We start from the raw sequence: 25020 nt of genomic DNA on the forward strand, positions 1-25020 counted from the left end.
CCAAAAGTTAAGTCATTCACATATCACCCGTTTCTAATATAGTGACAGAATCGCTTGTTAATATCAAACCGTAAGAAGGGTTCAGCATCCGTATCATCCTAAATGATTGTGTCATTTCCAAGGAACTAGCCTGTCTTTTCCTAAGTATATCTGTAGGTGTTTTATAAATTTCTACTTAGAAAAGAGGTTACCTTAATTCAGAATAGCAAGTCTTACTGGAGTACTTGTTTGTTTTCTTTTTTTTTTTTTTAAGTTTAAAAGTAGTAATTAAACCTATGTTTTGTGATTGTTTAAAAAAAAAACACTGCCGTTAAGTCGATTCCACAACTCTATAGAACAGAGTAGAACTGCCTCAAAAGGGTTTCCAAAACTGTAAATCTTTACGGAAGCAGACTGCCACATGTTTCTCCCACAGAGAGGCTGATGGGTTTGAACTGCTGACCTTTTGGTTAGCAGCTGAGCGCTTTAACCGCTGCACCACCAGGGCACATACTCATTTTTTATTTTTACTTGTCAGCTGATAGGCCTGCGTAGCTACTCTCTCTTGGACTGTTGCCAGGATAGGTTAATAAAGAGACTCATAACCCTCAAGCCACTGGAGGGGGAATAGTTGAAAAGCCACATCCAGCAGGGTTTTGACTGTTGGTTTAGAAAAAAGAACCGTGGCTCCTGTTAAGGACACCTCAAGGGAAACCTCTTGATCTGTCAGGTTCAGGGAATCTGGGACCTTCCTCAGCCCTTTCATGGCTCACTAGTACAGCAGTGAGGTGTGCCTCCCAAGTTGTGATGCAGCTGGGTTTCTGGACCTGAGGGCACATCAGCAGCTTGCAGTGTCTTAGGAGCGGATTCAGGCAAATCTCAGCCCTATTTTGAATGAACTTTCGAGTATAAGACATGAAAGGGTTTGTTTTCCAAGACTCAGGCTAAACTTTTTCAAGTTGCTGTGGTTTAGTGTTCCCATTTGGAGGGTAGATACAGGGGAGAGCTCTAATTTGAGGTTGGGTTAGTTCACGATGGAACTGGTGGCGTAGTTGTTGAGTACTACAGCTGCTAACCAAGAGGTCGACAGTTCAAATCCACCAGGTGCTCCTTCGAAACTCTATGGAGCAGTTCTACTCTGTCCTATAGCGTCACTATGAGTCAGAATTGACAGCAGTGGGTTTGGTTGGTTTGGTAGTTCACAATAAAGAATTGTGTTGAGTTCACAACCCTTCCCCACCCTCCATCCCTGAATAAATAGTCTTCTAGTAAGGGTGAGAGGTTGAGATCCTATTTAAAACACACAAAGAGCCCCATGCACATACACCTCTCTGCAAGTCCACGTTTGGGCACTTCAGGTGAAATGTTAATATGACCACTAAGCTGGACCTGAGCAGATCCTGTATTTAAATGTCTGCGTTGGAGCACATTGAATTGGTGTCAGTCAACCTGCTTCATGGATTCTGTGAGTAAGAGAGTTTTTTTTGTCTTTCTTAAAGCAAATGAAATAGAAGAGACTGAACAGAAAGATACTGTGCTCAAAATAATTTGTGGATTTTCTAACTCATATGAATAAATGCTTAGGACATTTGGTAAGTTGTGGGTTATCGAAAACTCATTTTTCACCCACACAATTAGCCATGATGCAGGTATTTAAAGCTCACTAAAGAGTCCCTAGCTGGTGTAAATGGTTAATATGCTCAGCTGCTAACCAAAACGTTTTAGTCCACCCACATGCACCTTGGAAGAAAGACCCGGTGATCTATGTCCAAAAAATCAGCCATTGAAAACCCTGTGGAGCACAGTTCTACTCTGACACACGTGGGTCACTGTGAGTTGGAATTGACTCCATGGGAACTAGTATGAAGAAACGACCAGTGAACCCTTGTTAGCGCTGCGGAGCTCCACCACCAACCACACCACACCACACTCTGGCTTGGGGGCACTCTTAATTCAGCAATGTTAAGTGGTTCCCACAGATGTGGGGTCCACGGTGCAGCCCACCAATGCCATCCCTTAACAAAATCACATTTGTTATTTACTGTGGCAGAAGAAAAGATTCTAACCAGTGCTTCCTTATTAAATGAATAGTAAACCAAAGGAATAACTGAAAGGAAATTAAAGGAGTAACTTCTGCTTTAAGTACTGCTCCATAGTGAGAAGCTGGTACGGTTGGCAGAATATAAGAAATACACCCGGAAAATCGGTAAAGGCAGACTGTGGTGGGAGAGACCCATATTTGAGTCCAAAGATTCAAGAGAGAATCATACATTCTGGTTCCATCATGTAAACCAAGAACGAGGATGTGTTAGAATAAAGCAAGCCACTGTCTTGGATTAAATAATGGAGGGAAGCGCAAGGTGAAACCTGATCTTGAGCACGATGGGATCAGTAATGGGTAAGAGTGATTTCTATAATGTGTTTTTTTTTAAATCCTTGCTAAAGTTTGTGACACCACCAAGAATTCTCGAAGACTAGAGGAATAAATTCAGTTGGTAAAAATGGCTGGAAATTATGAAGTACATACTGGTTTTATGGCACCACTTCAGGGAAGGAACTTGATCACATAGAATTAGTTGCAAAGTGAGTGGAAGTATTCCCATTTCTTCTCAAACTTCTGCAACAACTACCAACTGCCATCGAGTTGATTCCAACTCATAACGACCCTATAGGACAGAGTAGAACTGCCCCATAGGGTTTCTAAGGAGCAGCTGGTGGATTTGAACTGCTGACCTTTTGGTTAGCAGGCGTAGCTCTTAACCACTGTGCGGCCAGGGCTCTGCAACAACTGCAGCCAATAATTTAATTCAAGTAAATTATCATACCCTACTTTTTTTTACAATAGGCCTGTCTTACCCCTATTAATTTTAAGGAACTTATGGGTAGGATTCAAGTCAGTTTTGTCACTAATACCTCGTGATCCCCGTGTACTGTGTGGATTCTTACTAAGGGACACTGGCCAACAAATTGTTCACATTTCTTGTGATTTAACATATCATTTAATGTTGGTTATGAGAAGCCAATTCTCTTGAATTACTAATGGAAGAATATCATTTAGGAAATTGTGTTACACATAGTAAGTGCCCAGTAGTTTTTTACTTCATTTTGCACATCCAACTAGCTATTCCCAGTTTATCTGAGAATTTACAAGATAAATAAATATGTATTCTGGGTGTTGCCCTCTCTTTACTCACTTCTTTATTCGCTTTTGCCCAGAGTTAGCTCATGTAGTAAAACTGGACGGCGAAATGGACGCAGGCGTTAAAATTGTGATCCAGGTGTACCTGTCATTCATACCCCAGGCTTGCCGTGTTACTTAATTAGATCAACATTCTACCTGGGAAACGAAATCCATTCCAGGTGGTTTTTTGTTTTGTTTTGTTTTAGCTAGGCTAGCCGCAACAGCAGGGAAGGAAGGAAGGCATCTTCTCTGGCAACTAACTACAACTTCTGAAAAATGAAAATGCTTGGTATTTCTATGCCTGTTAGTGTGGTGTAGAGACATCACAGTGTTACTTAAAAGGGGATGAATGGTCTGTTTGCAGAGACTGTTGTAGCTTAGTGGCGGTTTTTGTTCTTTTGGAGTCCCCGTGGCTGTATGCCATAGTAACTTAGAAAGGAATTAATCCAGGGAAGTTTTAGCCTGAATAAAGGATTACTGTGGAAATCCTATTCCTCTCCTGCTTATCCTCTGCCACCCAGCACATCACTGGTAGAGTATGACTTGTGTAATTGTATCTGATATACAGTTTTGATTTGTTTTATTTTCTTGTTTTGGTCTGACCTAAGAAAAAAAAAGTTGGGAAAATAAAGCTGCAAGTAGTCACTTACCTAAGACTCTACCTGCCAAAAGCACTTGCCATTGAAGTCCTAGAACTGTGCTTGTATGATGTGCGAGGACCCGATGCACCCCTGCACGAGATCTGGTTTGGACAGGACATAAACCAGACTCTTTAATTGACATTTATCTCTTCGAGCTTCCATATTACGTGTGGGGGAGTATGTCGGGTTTATGCGTCATTGCTTGTTTTTATTAGGTACCATTTGATGTTCACTGACTATTCGAGCAGGTGATCCTGAATGTTTCTTTATTGATATTATCATTTAGAATAGGGGTCAGCAAACTAGGGCCTGTGGGCCAAATTCAGTCAACCACCTGTTTTTGTGAACGAGGTTTTATTTACGCTGTTCCGTTTGTGTATTGTCTTTGTCTGTTTTTGCACTGCACCAGCTGAGTAGAGTAGCTTCGACAGAAAACATATGGTCTGCAAAACCTAAAATATTTACTGTTTTGGTAAAATTTACAGAAAAGGTTTGCCTACTCTTGATCTAGTATCATAAGATAAAACTACATGATTACTGATAACTTGTAAAGACCCAAATAACTGTTAGTCTTAGCTTGTTATTTATTCATCGTGTATTCCTGAATGCTTGCTGTGTGTCTGGTTCATGTGTATAAACTCACAGCCATCAAGTCGATTCCAACTCATAGTGACCCTGTAGGACAGAATAGAGCTGCCCCATAGGGTTTCCAAGGCTGTGATCTTTATGGGCAGAATCAGACTGCCACATCTTCCTGGTGGGTTTGAACCACCGACCTTCCAGTTAGCACCCAAGCACTTAACCACTGTGCCACCAGGGCTCCTTTTATGTGATACACCCAGAAACAAATCCATTGCCTTCGAGTCGATTCCGACTCATAGTGACCCTATAGCAACCCTAGAGGACAGAGTAAAACTGCCCCTATAGAGTTTCCAAGGAGCGCCTGGTAAATTCAAACTGCCAATCTTTTGGTTAGCAGCTGAACTCTTAAGTATCATGCCACCAAGTTTTCCTTTATAGTGGGGGACAAAACAGACAATTCTCTGCCCTCTCGAACTTACGTTTTAGTGAGAGAAGACAAACGACAAACGCAGAAGTAAAATAAGAGCTATGGGGAGTATTAGCACTGTGTCTGCCTGTAAGGAACATAGAAATTACTGCTGGTTAATCCCGACTGTTCCACCATCTTGCCCTCAGAGGTAAACTGAGCTATAATACATCATGGCTAAGTCCGCCAACTGAAAGTTATACATTACTGGATTCTGCCAATTTGCCAAAAATATACATAGTAGCCGGCCTTCTCCCCATTCTGATACATATTAAAATCCCAGTATTTTGTCCCTAAAAATGTTTAATTTAGGTTGGTGATTATCTTCACCCAGCTCTTAATGGGTAATTTTAATTAGAAAAATTTCCCTCAAAACTCATGCTAGTATAAAAATTATTAAAAAAAAAACAAACATTTTTACAAACAAAATTCAACAGCACATTAAGAAAGTGATGCACCATAATTAAGTGGGATTTACTCCAGTAATGCAAGGTTGGTTCAGTTTTAACAACTCCATTAATATTATACACTGTGTTAATAAACCTAAGGAAAAAATTGTCTCCGTAGATGCTGAGAGATCCTCTCATAAAATTCAACATGATAAAAACTCTCAAGGAAATAGGAATTGAGGCATTCTTTCTAAACATGGTTTTATACACACACCTTAGTTTTAAAGCTGGTGTCTTATGTAATGAGGAAAGACTAGATGCATTTCTACTAAGTTTACAAACAAGGCAAGAATGCCCACTGTCTCCACTGTTATTCAGTAATGTGCTGGATGTATTAGCCAATGCAGTTAGACAGGAGAACTCAATTAAAGGTGTAGGAACGGGTTTATAAGAAATGAAACTGTCTCTATTTGTAGATGATATAATAGTATACCTGGAAAACCCCAGAGAATCCGTGATAAATTAACTCAAACAGCAAAAGAATTCAGAGCAGTAACAATGTAAAATCAACAAACAAAAAGCAATAGCCTTACTATACACAAACAATGAACAAGTAAAAGACAGGAGGGTAGAGAAAATTTCGTTTACAATAGCAACAAACAAGATTAAATGCTTAGGAATAAATTTAGCATAAAATGGGCCAAACCTCTATGTTTCTGAATGAAACTAAAGAAGACTTAAAGAAATGTGAAGACATCTCCCATTCCTAAAGTCAGCAGGCATCAATGCTCCTGAAGTTAATTTATAATTTTTCAATGCAATCCCATTAAAAATATCGATAAGCTATTTTATGTAGTTAGACAAGTTGATACTGAAGTTCATATAGAAAAATAAATGTGAGAAAACCTGGAACACACTGAAAAAGAAAGCTTTTTTACAGCTTACACTAGACCTCGTATTAGGTCTAGCGCAGTAGTAGACATTTATAACCTGTTGCCTTCAAGTCGATTCCAACTCACAGCAACCCTATAGGACAGAGTAGAACTGCCCCATAGTAGGGTTTTCAAGTAGGTGGTGGATTTGAACTGCTGACCTTTGGGTTAGCAGCCGAGCTCTTAACCACTGCGCCACCAGTGCTCCGCCACTAGACGTTTATAGTAGACATTAAAGCATGCTATGAGGCCGCTCTAATTAAAAACCTTATGTACTGGCACATGAGCAGACAAACAGACCAGTGGAATAGAACAGACACTCCATAATTGTACCTTAAATACCTACGAAAATTTAGCATGTGACAAAGGTGGCATCTGAGATCACTGGGCAAAGAATGGATTTTTTTTATAAGCAGTCTTGGAACAACCAGGGAGCCATATGGAAAACAATAAAATTAGATCCTTACCTCACACCATACATAAGGATAAACTCCAAAAAAAAAAAAAAAAAACTCCAGATACATTAAAATGAAACCAAGGAAGTACTTGAACAAGTATGAATTTCTACTCAGCACTGGTGTAAGAAAAACTTTCTAATTATAATGCAAATTCAGGGACAATGAAAATACAGTTTGATAAAATTGACATTTTTAATTGCGTTACAAAAGACAGCATAAATCTAAAGACAACGAATGCACTGACAGTATTCACAGTTTACACCACAGAAAAAGGGCAAATACCGCTAATAAATAAACAACTCTTAAAAATTACAAAACAAAGGAAGACCAAAAACCCAAATAGAAAAAATGGAGAGAAGACATTAACAAATAATTCACAAGAAAAAATATAAACTTACGAAAAAAATGCTTAAACTCACTCAGAATTAGAGAAATGCAAATTCAAAAATCTGAGATGCCATTTCTCACATTTGTTGTTGTTAGGTGCTGTTGAGTGAGTTCTGACTCATAACGACCCTATGCACAACAGATCAAAACACTGCCCAGTCCTGCGCCATGCTCACAGTCGTTATGCATGAGCCCATTTTTGCAGCCACTGTGCCAATCCATCTCCTGGAGGATTTTCCTCTTCTTCGCTGACTGTGTACATATAAGACTGGTAAAAAGTTTTTAAAGCACCACACATGCTATGGGTGAAGCTATGGAGAAACAGACCCTTCATGCATTGCTGATGAAAATGCAAATTCTTACAGAGCTTCTAAAGGAAAATTTGGAAATGAGTAAACTTTTTGATGCAGCAATCCCACTTCAAGGAATTTACCCTGAAGGTAGACCTCAAACAGTACAGAAATGCGTATAAAAAAGATTGGAAATGGCCTAAATGCCCACGTACAGGAGAGTGGTTGAACATGCTGTAGAGTACTCCCACAAAGGAATATGCTGTAACTGTGTTTAAGAAAAAAAAAAGAGAGAACAATCTTGTAAACTGATAGGGGGTAATTTCCCAGACATACTATTAGTGAAAAAAGCAAAACTCAAAAGATATCTAGGGTATTTTGTGTAAGAAAAAAGAGGATATAAGAAAATATGCAGGTGTGTTCTCATTTATACAAAAGATTTGGGAAAGATAAGCCAGAAAGTAAAGGGATTTGGGTATCTACAGGGAGCAGTTCGGAAAGGGAGAAACGGGAGTAAAATAGCAGGGATGAGGAGGAAGCAATACTTGTACGTAAATCTTTCTGTATAACTCTTGACTATTAGAACCATAGAAATATTTCACATACTCCCAAAATATCAAAATAAGTAAATCCACCTAGAGTGGGGCGGGGGGGGACGACCCAAAATTGGATTGTAAACATTACCAAATCGCCCTGTGTTTTTCGCAGTAAAAAAAAAAAAATCAATTCCAAAACTACCTTAAATGTATAGTAGAATTGAACAAATAAGTAAATACGTTTAGATAATGAGTGCCGAGTCTCTCACTGTTGGCGAATGAAGTTATAAATAAGGAAAGAGGGGAGGCTAAAATGAACCATTTTATATTGCATTGGAATTAGAAGTATTTGTATAAATTCATGGTTTTGTGCATGTGCAAATAAATGAAAAAAATATGTTGTTAGGTTCCATTGTCTCAATTCCAACTCTTCGAGACCATATGTACAACAGAATGAGACACTGCCAGGTCCCATACCATCCTCAAAATCATTTCTATGTTTGAGCCCTTTTGTTGCACCCACTGTGTCAGTCCATCTCATTGAGGGTCTGCCTCTTTTTTTGCTGACCCTCTACTTTTCCAAGCATGATGTCCTTCTCCAGGAACTGGTCACTGCATCCTGGCTTCTGAGGAGCATTCTGACTGCACTTCTTCCAAGACAGATTTGTTCGTTCTTCTGGCAGTCCTGGTATACTCAATATTCTTCGCCAACAGCATAATTCAGAAGCATCAATTCTTCTTTGGTCTTCCTTATTCATTGTCCAGCTTTCACATGCTTATGAGACAGTTGAAAATAACATGGCTTGGGTCAGGTGCACTTTAGTCCTTGAAGTGACATCTTTGCTTTTTAACACTTTAAAGGTCTATTGCAGCAGATTGGCCGAGTGCACAGCTTAGCTCAGTCTTCTGCATAGAGTCTCATAAGGCTGCTGTCAAGGCGTCAGCTGGGCTGCATTCTCATCTGGAAGCTTAAGTGGAGGAGAGTCTGCTTCCAAGCTCATTCAGTGGGCAGATTTCAGTTCCTTGTGGTTGTAGGAGTGCAGCCCTCAGGTTCTAGAGGCCGCCTGTCCCTGTTCACATCAGAGACACTTACTTCTTCTAGGCCAATAGGAGAATCTTTCAGCTCAAGGAAGGTCTAAGCCCACTTTTAAAGTTAGGCCCATCCAGGATAATCTCTCCTTTGATTAGTTAAAAGTAGCTGATTAGGGACCCAATTATATTTACAAAATCACCTCACCATTGCCAGGAAACATAATCACGGGAGTGATATCCCATCACTGTCATCTTCTATTTGTTAGAAGCTAAATCGCAGGTTCTGTCCCCATTCAAGAGGGGGGGATTACACAGCGTGTCACTCGTGGCGTGGGGCGAGGTCATCGTAGGGTACACATGTGTGCCACAGTATGCTCCTGGTGGTAGAAATTGCCTGGTAGATAAAAAAGCAAGTGAGAAAGAAGAATTAGTTTTCCTGACAGTAGGATTTCGAATAATAAATGTGGAAGGAAAGAGGGAGATAGAGGATCACCATTTGGCAGGCTCCACAGTAATAAATGTTACAGACAAGATTCTCCAGTGGATGCCATAATTAGTGGCTGGAAGTTTGAGGAGACACAGGATTTTATGTAATCTCAAGGTATCTCCCCAAGATACTTCACTACAAAGGGGGAAATGGTAACTTTATCCTTTACCAAGTCATCAAGGTAAATATCACCAGAAATAAGGCATGTCTGCACATGAAGTCCTTGATGGACTACGAAGGGTGTGGCATTTTGGGGGTACACTTCCCCAAATATGTAACTTCACTTCCATCATGAGAAAATAGCTGAAAAAGCCAAATTGAGGAACATTCTACAAAGTAACAGATCAGTAATCTTTAAAGTGTCAAGGCCATAAAATATAAAAAAAGATTGAGGAACTTTTATAGAATGGAGGAGACCAAGGAGAAATAACTGGATGCAGTGTGGAATTCTAGAATCGAGAAAAGATACTAAGTGGAAAAACTGGTGAAACACAAATAACATCTTTAGTTAGTAACAGTGTAGCGTGTTAACTTTTTTCCCTCTGTAATTATAGTTAGGTAAGACATCACCTTAGAGGAAGTGGGCTAAGGGACTTGAGAGAATGCTATACTACTTTTGCAACTCTTCTCTAAAATTAATGTAAAATAAAGTTCTTTTTAAAGTAATAATATAGACTTCCTGAGATTTTTCAGTCAACAAAAGAGAAAATTCAGGTGACTTACTGATCCTTCAGGATTTCTGGTGGCACAGTGATTAAGCGCTCAGCTGATAACTGAAAAGTCAGCAGCTGTATTCTAGGGTTGCTGTGAGTCAGAATCAACTCGATGGTGATGGGTTTGGTTTTTTTGTTTGTTTGTTTACTGACCCTTCATTTTAGTTCGTTGCACCAAAATCTTGCACAACATTGTGTACGTGGTCATCAGAAAATAAGTATATCCGTGCAACATAGTGGAATTTATCCTAACTCATGGCATAGTTTTTTTTCCTGTTGTAGTTTTTCCATTGTTCTTGCATCATTATAGACATAAAAAATATATATATAATTATATATTATATTATATTATATAAAATATAATATAAATATAAAATATTTTTATGGTTTATTTATAAACATAGGCAAGGGAAAAACAGACTTTCCTTTAAAAAATTCCACTTTACTGTTAAAGTTTCTTCATGAAGTTTATTTTTTCACTCACTATGCTTGGCAATATTCTCTTTAAAATAATTACTAAATGTTGCCTGTAAGTTTTTACTTAGCACTAACATTTGTCATATACAACTCCATGGCTTTGTAGATGCTTACTAAATTTGGTTGCTTCAGAGGGCTCTGGATTTTCTCCTTTATATGGACCATGGGCACACATGAGTTTTCTCTGTTACGTTTCTCAGATGCATTCCTATTCGTCATCTGCCGTGACTATGCCTACCCTTGTGCCTGTGGAGGACAAAACGCCTTGTTAGTAACTGTGAAACTATGAACTACGCATGGAAAAGAGATAAAAGAAAATGAAGAATTTAAAATGGTTTGGGCAAATCTGTCTTTACCATGAAATGTCCCGTTTGTTTTAACAGGATGGCTTTACCAAATGAATTTCCTAATTGCTGTAACGGGATCTCTGTCTTCATTGAATCACACCAGGCAACCAGTAGTGCTGTGTGGTTGTGGCGGTGTTTTATAAATTCACAGGCTGATTTTCATGCAGCCTTTTTTATTTTTCCTTGCAGTGTTTTATCTAGGAGCAGTGCCTCAGGCATGTGGTGGAAGGAGCGGTGTCCTGTGTTAACACAGAGTCACTGTTTGTTTTTACTATCAGGAGGCTATGAATTCAGTCTGTCATGCAGAAGTGATATCCTTATAATGTACGCAGTTACTGCCTTACTGCAGCTGATTCCCCAGTGACATTTGGCTGCAGTGTGCTTCAAGTTTCTAAATGGACTGTCAGTCGAGGGCCTTAGGGTGTTTCGTACGAAGCGCGTGACCCCACAGTGGACACACAGCAACGTTGCTATATCTGTGACTGGTAGTTACCCTTGAAATCATTTTGATCCAGAACATTAAGTGTTTTTTACTTTGCATTTAATTATTTGGCACTAATGTTAATTTGGAAACCCTGGTGGTATAGTGGTTAAGAGCTATGGCTGCTAACCAAAAGCTTGGCAGTTCGAATCCACCAGGTGCTCCTTAGAAACCCTATGGGGCAGTTCTACTCTGTTCTTTGGGGTTGCTATGAATCAGAATCCACTCTAGGGCAACAGGTTTTTTTTGTTAAATGTTAATTTACTACAAGTGTCTAGGACTGAATGAATGCCTGAAGGAGTTCTGTGCTGTTTGTCTGGGTCTTTCAAACGTCTACCTACTGCTCTAACGTTAGGGCGGCTCCTAGTGGTCTCTCAGCACAACGTTCTTCCATGTTGATAAACTCAGCCTTTGGTTTTCACTTTCTCTGGAGAGGAGAGAGGAGCTGACCCCAGAAGCACTCAGAAACACATTCAGAAGTTTTACATTCTTCTCTAAAAGTGAGGAGCTCAATGCCAGAAAATAATTTGAGTATTATTTCATAGTAGTTATTTTGAAGAACTGTTTATACCTGTTATCTGAACTGAAAACTGTCTTCTTGCCTCTCTGGCTGTTACAGGGGCACCTGTTTGTTAGAGCAGTAACGAGTGACAGTCCCGAGGGCCTTTGGACAAGGATCCCTTCCATATCTGCCCTCGGGCAGACTGACAGCCGGGCATGGCAGAAACACCATCTTGTAGAAACATGGGAGAATGTCATTCATCCGTAAACGCCAGCTCTGTGCCGGGGGTGTCATGACCCTCACCGGTGGATTGGAGAGGGCATTAATTTCCTTCTCTGCTTAATTCTGAATCCTGTTAATAAACCTAACTATGGCAGAGTGGGTCCTATGGGGTCAAAGCGGTTAGCTTGATCTAGCATGATCACAAGGCTACCATATGAGAAGGTCACCCAGGGAAGTGTGTGTATGGGCACGCATGCGTGCACCATGGACTGCTAGAAAAATGAACAAATCAGTCTTAGAAGAAATGCAACCAGAATGTTCCTTAGAAGCTAGGATGACAAGACTTTGACTCACTTACTTATTAACATCGTCAGGAAAGACCAGTCCCTGGAAGAGAACAGCATGTTTGGTAAAGTAAAGGGTCAGTGAAAATGAGGGAAACCCTCAGTGAGATGGACTGACATATTAGCTGCAACAATGGACTCAGACCTACTCAGATCCCGAAGATGGGGCAGGACCAGGAAACGTTTTGTTCTGTTACACATAAGGTCACCATGAGTCAGAGGTGACTCGACAGCAGCTAACACAAACACACGTATGTACACCTGTTTCTTTATGATCTGTCGTTTCCGTTTATCGCAGTGAATGGGAAGGGTAGAAGATAAAATAGCGTGGCTCTCGGGCCTTGAGAGCTGGGGTTGTGCTAAATTCAGCTGCCTTTTTTTATTCTCTAATATTTTTTCAACTTAGAAACACATCTAAACTTCTGAGCCAGGAAGTGACTTGAAATGGAAATACCACCGATGATACTTAAATATCAAAATCCAGTCTCCTGCTTTATATGACTCATTGTCTCTCCTTTATCAATTAAATGATAAGTATCTGTTCCTTTAATTCATATTCTCAGATTAAGGGTCATTAAATGACAAAGACTTATTCAGCATCGGTTAGGCTAATAGAAAGATAAAAGGAAGTGAAAGACATGGTTCCTGCCTCAGGAGCTTACAGTATACAGGCAGTATACAAATGTTCGTCTACGTATACAGCATATAGTATACCATTCTGTGCATAAAACACAAACACTTCCAGATACACTAAAACATCTTTAGCATAATAATACAGTAATAATAATAACAGTCCAATGTGCTTCGCAAAGTAGTGCCGATTTGTATTACCGACTGTTGTATGCACCTCGAATTTTTAACGTAATAGACTTTACAGGGGTTGGTTTGTAACTACGAGTTACATGTAAGTCAGTCGTTCAAAGCCTGGGAACTGCCTGTAGTTGGAAAGACAAACCGAGCAAACATTAAACAAGGGAAAATCAAACATGGGAAGTGTGGGATATGAGCAATAAATATTGAAAAGAAATGCCGAGTAGCGCTCCCTTCTTTGGTGACCACAGGCACTGCATTTTATAGTAGTGTATTTTGTGTTTTTAATGAGGGCCTTCTCCTGTTTATGTTAAATTCTGTAATTGACTAATTACAAAGAATTTTTAAAAATCTGTTGATCTGACTGTATTGATTGAATATTGCTAGTGAAAAATCATTGGCAGCTATGCACGCCTGCCTGCTTGGAGGCTACTTTAAAACTCTGAGGGGAGGAGGGTGTGTTTGGTTCAGCAGTTTTGCATTTTGTTAAATTCACGGAAGGAGCATGTCAGGAGATTTCAGCTACAAAATTGATTCATGTCTGTGTTTGGGGACTCATTCAGTAAGAAATAAACTTTTCAGGAGGTCTTTTGCTAAATATTTTTATGCATGTTTCCTCTTCGTTTAAAAAAAAAAGTGAGATATCACATTTTGAGAATTATGTCTTTTTCTGTGGGGGCTGTACCTTTTGTGATCAGAAAGGTATACTTAGTGTAGCTGTGTCTGGGCTGTGCACCGTTGCAGTATTAATGCAAACCCCCGTGTTTTACAGGCAGTCAGATGCCGCCGCAGCCTCCCGGCAGCCAGTCAGAATCCAGCGTCCACCCTGCCATGAGCCAGTCTCCAATGCCGCAGGAAAGAGGTCAGTCTTCAGTTCCTAGCTACAGACTGCTTGGGTCTTGAGTGTATAAGGCTTCTATGGATTTGCTTACCTGTGCATCTTCTTAGGTTTTTTTTTTTTTAAAGCATGTATTTCCTTATCACATGGAAGAAATAAACAAGACCCTACCTGTAACAACAAATATGGAAAAGAAGGACTCTTTCTTGCAGATTTGGTGACATTTTATGACGGCGTGGTTCAAAGTCCACATGACACCCTGAAGCAGAGTTTATACCCCAGCCCTGGTGGCATGATGGTTAAAATGCTCGCCCACTAACCAAAAAGGTTGGCAGTTCGAACCCATCTGCCAGTCCTCAGGAGAAAAGACCTGGCAATCTGCTCCCATAAAGATTTCCACCTAAGAAACCCTGTGGGGTAGTTTTACTGTGTCCTATAAGGTCACTGTGAGTCGGACTTGACTCTACAGCACACAACAACATACACTCTAACATAGGTTTAGCTGTATAAGATAACGGAATGATTTAATTTGTACACAGTCAGCCCTCCGTATCTGTGGGTTCTGCATTCACAGATTCAACCAACTATGGATCGAAAATATTTGAGGGGAAAAAAAGATTTTTTTTTCTTGTCATTATTCCCTAAACAATACGGTATAACAACCATTTACACAGCATTTACATGTGTTAGGTATTATAAGTAATCAAGAGGTGATTTACAATATACGGGAGAACATGTGTAGGTTATATGCAAGTACTGCACCATTTTATAAGGGACTTGAGTGTCTTCAGATTTCGGTATCCACGGGGGTCCTGGAACCAATCGCCTGCGGATGTTGAGGGATGACTGTATTGGTTCTTCAGATTTTGGTATCCACGGGGGTCCTGGAACCAACCCCCTGCGGATGTTGAGGGATGACTGTATTGGCCCTAATGAAGTGAAATGTTTTAGTTTGTGTGTGTGTTCAGATGTTTCAATCAGTTACTTGTCCCGTGATATTTCATAGTCAAATTTTAAACACATAGTAAGACCTCGTATTATGAAATCGTAGGATCGTAGACCTGGAGCAGACCTAGAAGATCATATTGTATAGTCACCTCAGTTTTCAAATAGAGAAACTGAGGACCATAATGGTTATCTATGATTTGCTCATTCTCAGAAACTAGTTAGTGCAAGAGCCAGAAAAAACAACCTGGGCCTTCCAGCTCCCAATTCAGTGCTGTTTACTTATGCAAAAAGGGAGGGCTGTCCCACGTCTGCACGGACCTTTGGCTCAGCTCTGCATGTCTCCCCTTAAAACGCACTTACCATTGCCTTGCTGGATTCCCTGGTCTTCATTTGTTTACCTCTGCCCTCTTCCCTTCCCTGGTAAAGCTGTTTTTGTTGGTGGTGGTAGTGGTGGTGATTCTAATCCAGATTAGTGTAGACCAGGGGTTACAGACCTACTGTACCAGTTGGTGCTGTGCCAGTCTCTTGCCCAATGCCTGTGAGTCGAGGCCCCCAACCTCCCACCCCACGAGACTGGCCACTCTTCCTCACTCCCTCTCTCTCCTACCCCAGCCCAGGAGACCAAAGTTGCCACCTTGGTAGCTGATGTTTAAAGGGCTCCTGATGTTTGTAATTATTTCTGCATGACTTGTAGAGATGATGACTTGCATCTAGTTAGAATTATAAGGTTTAAGCTATTTTACATGGTAAAAATTCAGCCCCAAGTTGATTTGGAAAGTCATGCGGATGAAAAGATGAATTAGCCGCATTTTTACACATCAGTTACAGTGAAGGGAATGATGAGGAGGGGTAAAATGAAATTTTCGTCTTCTAATTATACCTTTGCACATTTAACTTTGTTCTTGTAATTCGAGGTACAGTTAATACCTGATTCCCTTATAGAGATACTATGTTTTAGTAATGGAATAGTTACTGGTTCTTAGGTTTTAGGGTATATCAGAATCACCTGGAGGACTTGTGAAACTAGATCGCTAGGCCCCACCCAGAAGTTTCCGATTCAGTAGGTCTGGGGTGGGTGGGGCCAGAGGGGAGCCCTAGTGGTGTGGTGGTTAAGAGTTCAGCTGCTAACCAAGAGGTCAGTAGTTCAAATCCACAAGCCACTCCTTGGAAACCCTGCGGGACAGTTCTACCCCGTCCTATAGGGTCGCTATGAGTCAGAATCAACTCGCCAGCAACAGATTGGGGTGAGGCTGAAAACCTGTATGTCTGACAAGTTCCCAGGTGATGCTGCCAATCAAGGACCACTGCCTTATAACTCTTTCATGGACTCTGGGACATATACACCCATGTTATATTTCCTGCTCTTGGAGGTTTTTTGGCAGGAATTTGAGCCAGTCTAGTATGTTCTGGCATTGTGGTGGATACTGGTGCAACTGCCTAAAAACAAGGAAGTTGGTCTGCGCCACCTTTGAGCACGGAGAGCAGTTGATGTGAGGGGATGCTTCCTGGAGAAGTGGTTGTGTGAAACTCGTGTGTCTTTTGGGTTCTGTACAGTGAGATAGGGCTAGCAAGTGTGTTTACTGTTTCCTTCATGTCACTGGGAAGGCACAGTTACCGGCATTTGGAAATATTCAAGTAAATGAGTTATTTTTGGTGTGAAAACAGTTGGTGATGCACTTCCTGGGCTGGAGCTACGTTACTGATGTATACGTTTTGTGTGGTGTACTTCATGGAACGTGGGACCGATGTGGCCCACTTGTATTAGTCACTTCCCTGATGACATCTTTTATGTACCTCCTGGGCCATGGGACCAATATGTATGCATTTGTGATGTGCTACATGGAACATGGGACGGATGTGGCCTGCTTTCAGTTGGCACCCCATTTTTTCATACAATAAAAAGCCAGCAAATGGTGATTCAGCATCCATTCCATAGTGAAAACACATAACATCATTAAAATTTTTTTTTTTTAATTTATCCTTGAAAGGGATAAAGCCAACCAAACCAAACCTGTTGATTCCGGGCCATCGTGACCCTGTAAGGATACTGTAATATGTGTTAATAATTGTATGAATGTTGTCATTTGTTTCTCTGAACTCCCCTCCGTGGCCTCCTGTAATCACTCCTATCTCTCTCATGCCCCTCTGTAAATGGCTTGTTCTCTGTTAACTCCTCATGTGGCTCTGGCCATCGTGAAGACATCACAGAAGTTAATGGCAGGCACACCAGTACCAAGCAAAAGGCAGGTCTCACCCAGCTCCTTTCCTTTGGCCTTGGCTTGTACCAACATTGCATTGCTGGGTCAGGAAAGTGGGGCAGGGTGGGGGAGGTGGGGACAAGAAATTACACTGCAACGCAGGCCAGACCTGGAGTTAGTGCCTTCTTATTCCTTCTTTCATTTCTGTTTCACCAGAACCCTGCTACCTCACTCCCTCTGGTAGAATTCTGTTCATTTTCACAAGTGCTAAAGGATTTTTTTTATTTGGAAATCCTACAATTTTAACTTCTATTACTAAGAACAAGAAAAGAGAAATTCCCCCAGATCCTCCAGCATTGCCTCCCCAACCCTTTCCAATTGGTATGTGTTTAAGAAATTTGAAAATGCAGAAAACCTAAATGGGAGGGAAGGAACAACAATGAAGAAGCCTAGTTAACTTAAACTTTTAACTTAAATTGATACCATTTCAAGGCAGAGTCTAGACTTCTCCACTTGGGGTGTCACTGATGGATAATACTACTATGTAGGTATGTGAGCTGTTGTTTGCTGTATGTACTGTGGTTTTGGTAATTGACAGTGGATCCATAATACTTTGGGTGGTTATAAATGACTATTTCCTTCAAATAACGCCCCCCCCCAAAAAAAAAAATCCAAACCCATTGTAGTCAACTCGATTCTGACTCATAGCAAGCCTGTGGAACAGTAGAACTTGCCCCATAGGGTTTACATGGAGTGGCTGGTAGATTCGAACTGTTGACCTTTAGGTTACCAGCCGAGCTGTCAACCACTGTGCCACCAGATACAAGTTTTATAAGTTGCTAAATTGGAATTGATTTTTATGAATATGTCCCCAGCCCGCCTCTGAGAGACTGTGCTAGAGACTTACATATGTGTTCCCTTTTGTGCCTTTTATCGTTTGGACAGCCGCCTTAAAAGGAAAACTTCGTATTTTAAAGTGGCTCTTCTAATGGATGATGTGTTCCCATGCATTAATTAAATCCTCTAAAATTAGGTAGCATGGTTCCAGAGAAAGTGGCTTTATTGTTTGTTAAAATCTTCGAGGAAACGTTGGCTCTTAATGACATTTGATCAACTGTTTTAATGGCAAATAAAGCAGTCATTTTAGAGCTTCAGTGCAATAATAGAAGTGTTTTTTCTTGTTTTTTTGTTTCACTGTCATTTGGTGTGTACCAACAGTGTACACAGGACTCAGTACTAAGTAGGTCTGAGAAACCACTTGCTGGAAAATTCCCCATCATTGACTCTCATGAGCCGAAAAGTAGTTTAACTTCATTTATGTCTTTACAATTGATATATAGTTCCCCCTTATTTAAGGAAGTGATAAAAGAAGCAGGTACAAGGGAAAATGATGAGTCAGCATCTTTAAAAAAAACCGTGTTCTTCTCGGAAACCATGGACCTTGATAAAGAAGATCTTTGTTTCTGTACTGCTGAGTGCTAAAATAACCAAGCAGAACGGTTCTTTCTACACTTGTCTTGTGTTCTTCGAGGGGCTTCTGTAATTTATTCTTCGTTTATTTGGTGGCCTGTTCCTATACGCATGTGCTTTACTACAGGTACCCGCACTTGCCCGATGTTACCAGAAGGACAGTGACAGTAAGACTCCACGGGCAGACACGTTTTCTCTAATGTATCCACAGGAGATCCGTTTGCTTTCATGTCAGAGAGTCTAGAAACACCCTTACCTTCACTGCGACAGCGACATCTGCGCAAAGCAGGAGACGATGCAGCCGTTTCCTGTAGTGCACTTCCCAGCTTGTCCGCACGGGTTCTCAGAGGTCCTGCCTGACCTCACTGCCCTGGTCGTCCTCCCCTCCAGCCCGGGAAGCTGAGTTCTTGCTCTGCTTTCAGCCCTTCAGGCTTGGTCCTTGTATCCCCTCTGAGGAATTGCTGAGATAAATAAACGGTGCACTCTGTTTAAGAAAATGGGGTCTGCGCCGAACTGGCCGTGCAGAGCCCTGTCCTCGTGCCATGGTAGGCAGCAGTAGGTGCGCTGCCCAGACGTCACTGAGCAGGGGTGCTTCTTGTCCCTGTGTACGCAGCCTGTCTCTGGTCAGTACCCTTATTATCTGGTGGCGCCGGTCAGAGGACCTCAGCCACAAACCCATTTCCCTGCATTGTACGTAGATGAGAAAAGCCGTGCGCTTCTTCTGCAGTTTTATAATTTCTTTCTATAAAAGGTGTGCAAATAAATAGGTTATGGCATCACAGGGTACAGGGAGGAAGGGAAGCACTTCAGGTGTCTGCTGGCCTGTTTATTCTCTTGGGTAGTCTTGTCGCTCTGCGTTGTCGTCTATTTTCCAGTGTAAAACTTGGTTTAGCAGTCTCTCCTTTGTGTATTGTGTGCTGCTGGAGCTTCTTAATAACTGAATAAAGAAAGTTCAGATTCTTTGGTCTTAACGCCTTCAGAACCTGATACAAGTTTTGTTAAAGGGGGAGGGTTAAAACCTCAGTATTCTGCAGCACACTTACCGTTGGTTTTCACTTGAAACCGGATCTGCTACCTACAGTGTTCATGTAACAACATGTAGAATTGCTATTTAAGTGCCTTACCCCCTCCCAAAAACAGGGAGAATAAGTTATGCTACCTAGGACATTGAAGGAAACATTAAGATAGCTCTAAAATACTGAAATAAATTTTACAAGAAAATTGTAGCCAACAAGTTTAGATTTGTCTTATCCTTTTTTAAAAATATCTTTAACATCTATGTCTTAAAATTTGCAAAGAACAATAGGAAATGGCTTAATTAATGTATTGGCCTCTTTTCCAAGAGGGCTGGTCGGGGGGGCGAAGGGGAGGGGGTTGACGGAATAGTCATGTGAGTAGATAAATAAGTATAATTATTATTAACATTAAAATGATCGCATTTTTAACCCCTATGAAATGTTCAACTTAATGAAACTAGCAAATGCCCTTCTAGTTTATTGGATTAGCAATTAGGTGAAAACATTTAAAGAAGGCTTATTTATTTGGACAGATGTAGAGAGGTCAGAATTAATTTTTTGAAAACCTTTTTAATTGAATTCCTTTTTAATTTTCACAGTGGTGTCTAGTTAAATATTCATGTTAATGCTGATGGTTTTCTGAAGGTCTTAACTAGGTCTGGATTCTCAAAATCAACAGAGGTTATTTAACCCTTTTCATCTAGCACGCCAGCAGGGACTTCCTTGGTGCAATCCCATAGTGTTTGAATAATTAGAAGGTGATAATGAGGGTTTAATTAGTCCTTGAGATATGCTGAGACAGCCCTACTCAGAACTTTGCCTTTTGAATGTGGATGGCACGTAGAATTGATGCCGCTCCAGGCCTGTGATGTGCTGGGAAATATATTCTGTTGCTGGAGGCAGTTCTTTGGCACCATTCTGTGCCATCAGATCTGGACGGAAGGCATCCTGGGTGAAATCTTGCAGAATCATTGAATAGCAGCCACACTAACCTTCACTCTCGGCTACCTTGCTGACCTACACGCCACCTTTTATTTCTCCCTGCTGTTTACAAAGGGGCAGTATAGTCACCACGAGCCGGCTCACTCTACCTGTTTCAGTGGTACCCAAGTGAGAAGCTGGGCGAGTCCTGAATTTACTCTACAGGGGCAGGGCAAGGAGAAAAGAGATAAGAAAATTTTGCAGTTTTGTAAGTCTTCAATAGTTTGCCCAGCCAAACCTGGAGTTCTTGACAGCTGTATGTCAGCAGTCTCTCGAAAATCTCATTTCTGGACTCCAGTCTCCACAGAGTGATATTTATCAGTAGCTGCATTTTTATAAATATAAATAGAGCTGCTATCCAGAAAAAGTATGTAGCAGATGGGGCATGATCAGGCATTTAGATGTTCTTTTTGTGTGCCACCACAAAAGGTGAGTCAGAATTTATGTACTTAAAAAGTCTAAGATTTCAGACTTACACATTTTATTTAGAGTGACCGAATAGAAACGTTTTCATTCTTTTTTTTTTTCTTTCTTTCTTTCCTATTATTAACCCCAAATGTTAAATGCCGTGGTGTATTTTTGCTTGTTTTCAAAGTCTGAATAGAATTCCTTGTCAAATTCTAATCACATTCTATTTGTCAAGGGCAAATCTTCTTTTCAATACTGGGTGGCGGGGGGGGTAAGGTCTCTTAAAATAAGTCTACAATCTTACTATGGGTTAGACTGAGCTTCCTGAGGCCAGAACTGAATCTTGCTTAAACTCTGCATCCCTACATCTACAACACAACTTAGCTAATAATAGAGTTTGACAGAGATTGAGCTTGACGACCGAAAATAAGCTTTAACACCCATCACCCACCCATTCAATGATGTCACATCCTTCCAAACCATGCCCATTGCCACTAAGTCTATTCCGACCCATAGCGACACCATAGGACAGAGTAGAACTGCCCCATACAGTTTCCAAGGAGCGGCTGGTGGATTTGAACTGCCAGCCTTTTGGTTAGCAGCCAAGCTCTTAGCCACTACGCCACCAGGGTTTCCTTTCCAAACCATGGAACACTCAAACAATAAAATAGTTCCAGTTCTTAAATTTCATAAGCTTACCATGTAATAAGTAACAATCTAGGTCATTTTCGATAGCATAGAGTGTTTCTCTCTTAAAACACTGTAAGCATTTTGATCCTGTGCCGAATTAATGCTACACTTCTGCCCTTCATTCTTCCCAGACATTTCTACCACTGCCCCTTCATGGTGCAAGTCTGAGAGCCAGGCGCTAACTGAATTTTTACAAGACTTCTCTGCCCCCCTCAAACAATCTCTGGTTTTAAAAATATTGTGTTTTTAGTAAAAGTTTACATGGGAGATTAAGTTCTCATTTAACAATTTCTATACATATCGCTCAGTGACATTCGTTACATTTTTCACAATATATCAGCATTCTTGTTATTTCCGTTTTGGTTGTTCTGTTCCCATTAATCTAGCTTCCCTGTCCCATCCCGTCCCCCCCCCCCCCGCCCCGCCCCATGTTTGGTCTAGGGTAAATGTTAACCATTTGGTTTCATCTAGACGTTACATTGAGGAGCACAGTACTTACGGGTGATATTATTTATTTTATGGGCCAGTCTGGCATTTGGCTGAAAGGTGACCTCTGGAAGTGGTTTGAGTTCCAAGTTCAAAGAGTATCTCAGTGCGGTAGTCTCAGGGATTCATCTAGTCTCTACTGGTCCACTAAATCTGGCCTTTTTTTAGGAATTTGAGTTTTGTTCTATATTCTTCTCCCATTTTATCTGGAACCATCTATTGAGTCCCTGGTTGGAACGGTGCATAGTGGTAGCCGGGCACCATGTAGTTCTTCTGGTCTTAAGGTAGGTGATGTCAGTGTTTGCATTCTGTTGGATCACCTTTCTTTAGAATGGGTACAAATATGGATCTCTTCCAGGCAGTTGGCCAAGTAGCTGTCTTCCAGATTTCTTGGCACTAGATGAGTAAGTGCTTCTAGCATTGCATCCATTTGTTGAAACATCTCAGTTGGTATTCCGTCAATTCCTGGAGCCTTGTTTTTCACCAATGCCTTTAGTGCAGCTTGGACTTCTTCCTTCATTATCATCAGTTCTTGATCATATGCTATCTCATGAAATGGTCGAATGTTGACCAGTTCTTTTTGGTACAGCGACTTGACCTTGTGTATTCTTTCCATTCTCTTTGGATGCTTTCTGTGTTGTTTAATATTTTCCCCCTAGAATCCTTCAATATTGCAACTCAAGGCTTGAAGTTCTTCTTTGGTTCTTCCAGCTTGAGAAATGCCGAATGTATCCTTCCCTTTTGGTTTTTTAACTCCAAGTCTTTGGACATTTCATTATAATGTGTTACGTTGTCTTCTTAAGCCGCCCTTTGAAATCTTCTGTTGAGCTCTTTTACTTCATTATTTCTTCCATTCCCTTTTACTGCTCTACGTTCAAGAGCAAGTTTTAGAATCTCTTACATCCATTTTGGCCTTTCTGTCTTTCCTGTTTTTTTATGACATTTTGCTTTCTTTGTGTTTGATGTTCCTGATGCCATCCCACAACTCATCTAGTCTTCAGTCATTAGTGTTCAGTGTGTCAAATCTGTTCTTGAGATGGTCTCAAAATTCAGGTGGGATGTACTCAAGGTTGTACTTTTGCTCTCATGGACTTGTTTTAATTTTCTTCAGCTTCATCTTGAACTTTCATGTAAGCAGTTGATGGTCTGTTCCTCAGTCACCCCCGGCCTTGTTCTGACTGATGATATTGAGCTTCTCCATAGTGTCTTTCCACAGATGTCGTCAACAGACTGACAGACAAGAGGGATATTAGCTGGAAGTAAATAAAAACTTTGTGAAAAGTTTTTAATGGTACCAGTTGGTTTCATAATGATGCTTGCACCAAAAATCTGTTTTTGAAATTTTAAAAATTATTTTTGAATATCTAATTGACATAATTCCTTAATTGTCAAGGACAGATTAACAAATTAACCCAGAAATGAAAGGGAACACCAAGATCATTGTTAAGGAGTTAAAAGTGGGGTTGTTATATATATATAGGTATATATTTTTTTTCCCCCTGCTTTTGCAAACTGCAGAAACTGTTTTTTTCCTCTTCGTTGGATTCTCAATCTCACTTTGTCAGTAAATCTTCAGATCTGAGATGTGACTAAGGGCAGTCTGAGCTGCAGAAAATGTTCTCGTAGTCTACCTGTCTGATTACCTTTGTATGTAAAGGTGTTCTCAGGGCTTGTGCTGTAAGCATACTCAACAAAAATTGATGTTCCTTTTGGCCAGAGGGCATTGTCAAGAAGATGCAGCACTTTGCTAATGGATGCCAAGTAAGCACAGGAGATCAGCAAGTTAAGGCATCGATGCTAGTCTGCCCCCAGCCCAGGTACAGTTGATTTAGCTTCTCTTAATTGAGGGTCCTTTTTTATGATCTGTGAAAGATGAACGTAAACTTGGATGGAAAATTGCAGACATTAGAGAATATGTAGGCTTCACTCTAGAAAGCCGTTACTAATTTCTTCAGCCTCTGAATTTTGCCTCTGGGCTGTGACCATGGCAAAGCCGGTCATTAATGAAGGGAATCCTGGTATAGTGGGCTTATATTAGGTTTAGTGTTAAGTTCCTCTAAGCCTACTATCCAGAGATGTGTTCATCAAAAAACTGGGAAGACAAATATCTGACATAATAAAGATCTATTTATAGTCCCTGAGGGATGGACAGTCTACATTTTGGAATTATTTTAGAAGAAGTGTAGTCTTGTTAAAGTAATATCCGCGAAAGCCAGTACCTCTGTCAGGTGGAGACTTGCCAGAGAAGGAAAACTCAAATATTTTCCACCAATAGAGAACAATAGAAAAGCGGTAAGACTGTACCCTGTCAAAGGCAGAAAACTTGGGAGACCAGGAAAAACAAGGCAGTCGTGTCGAGTTCCAGCTCTCATGGGTTTCACTGTATATGAATTTTTTTTTTTAATTGCCAAGTAAAGCTTACTTTTAATAGTTAAGACTAATTTGTACTGAGCTCATTATTGTTAAGTGAAAGTATTTGAGGACATCTGGATCGTAGGTAAATTAAACACTATACGTTGCATGCACTCATTTATAAAAAAATCTCATTTGTACTGAGCTCATTATTGTTAAGTGAAAGTATTTGAGGACATCTGGATCGTAGGTAAATTAAACACTATACGTTGCATGCACTCATTTATAGCAACATATTTTTCTCCAGTTCCTTTTGTATTCCCTACCTCAGTCAAGGAGCCCTGGTGAGCAGTGGGTAATCGCTTCGCGCTAACTGA

The 25020-nt window shown here is 40.6% G+C and overlaps 1 protein-coding gene across 4 annotated transcripts in view; it reads left to right on the plus strand.

Annotated features, from left to right (window-relative positions):
• Positions 1 to 25020, plus strand: part of ARID1B (AT-rich interaction domain 1B) — a 502278-nt gene that overhangs the window by 370965 nt on the left and 106293 nt on the right. For all 4 annotated transcript variants that reach the window (XM_049904492.1, XM_049904463.1, XM_049904483.1 and 1 more), the window contains one exon: positions 14029 to 14118. In XM_049904492.1, coding sequence (XP_049760449.1) covers positions 14029 to 14118 — 90 coding nt within the window. The remainder of the gene's footprint in view (positions 1 to 14028; positions 14119 to 25020) is intronic.

This window comes from Elephas maximus, chromosome 1, assembly GCF_024166365.1.
Source record: "Elephas maximus indicus isolate mEleMax1 chromosome 1, mEleMax1 primary haplotype, whole genome shotgun sequence".
In the NCBI taxonomy this organism is placed as follows: Eukaryota; Metazoa; Chordata; class Mammalia; order Proboscidea; family Elephantidae; genus Elephas; species Elephas maximus.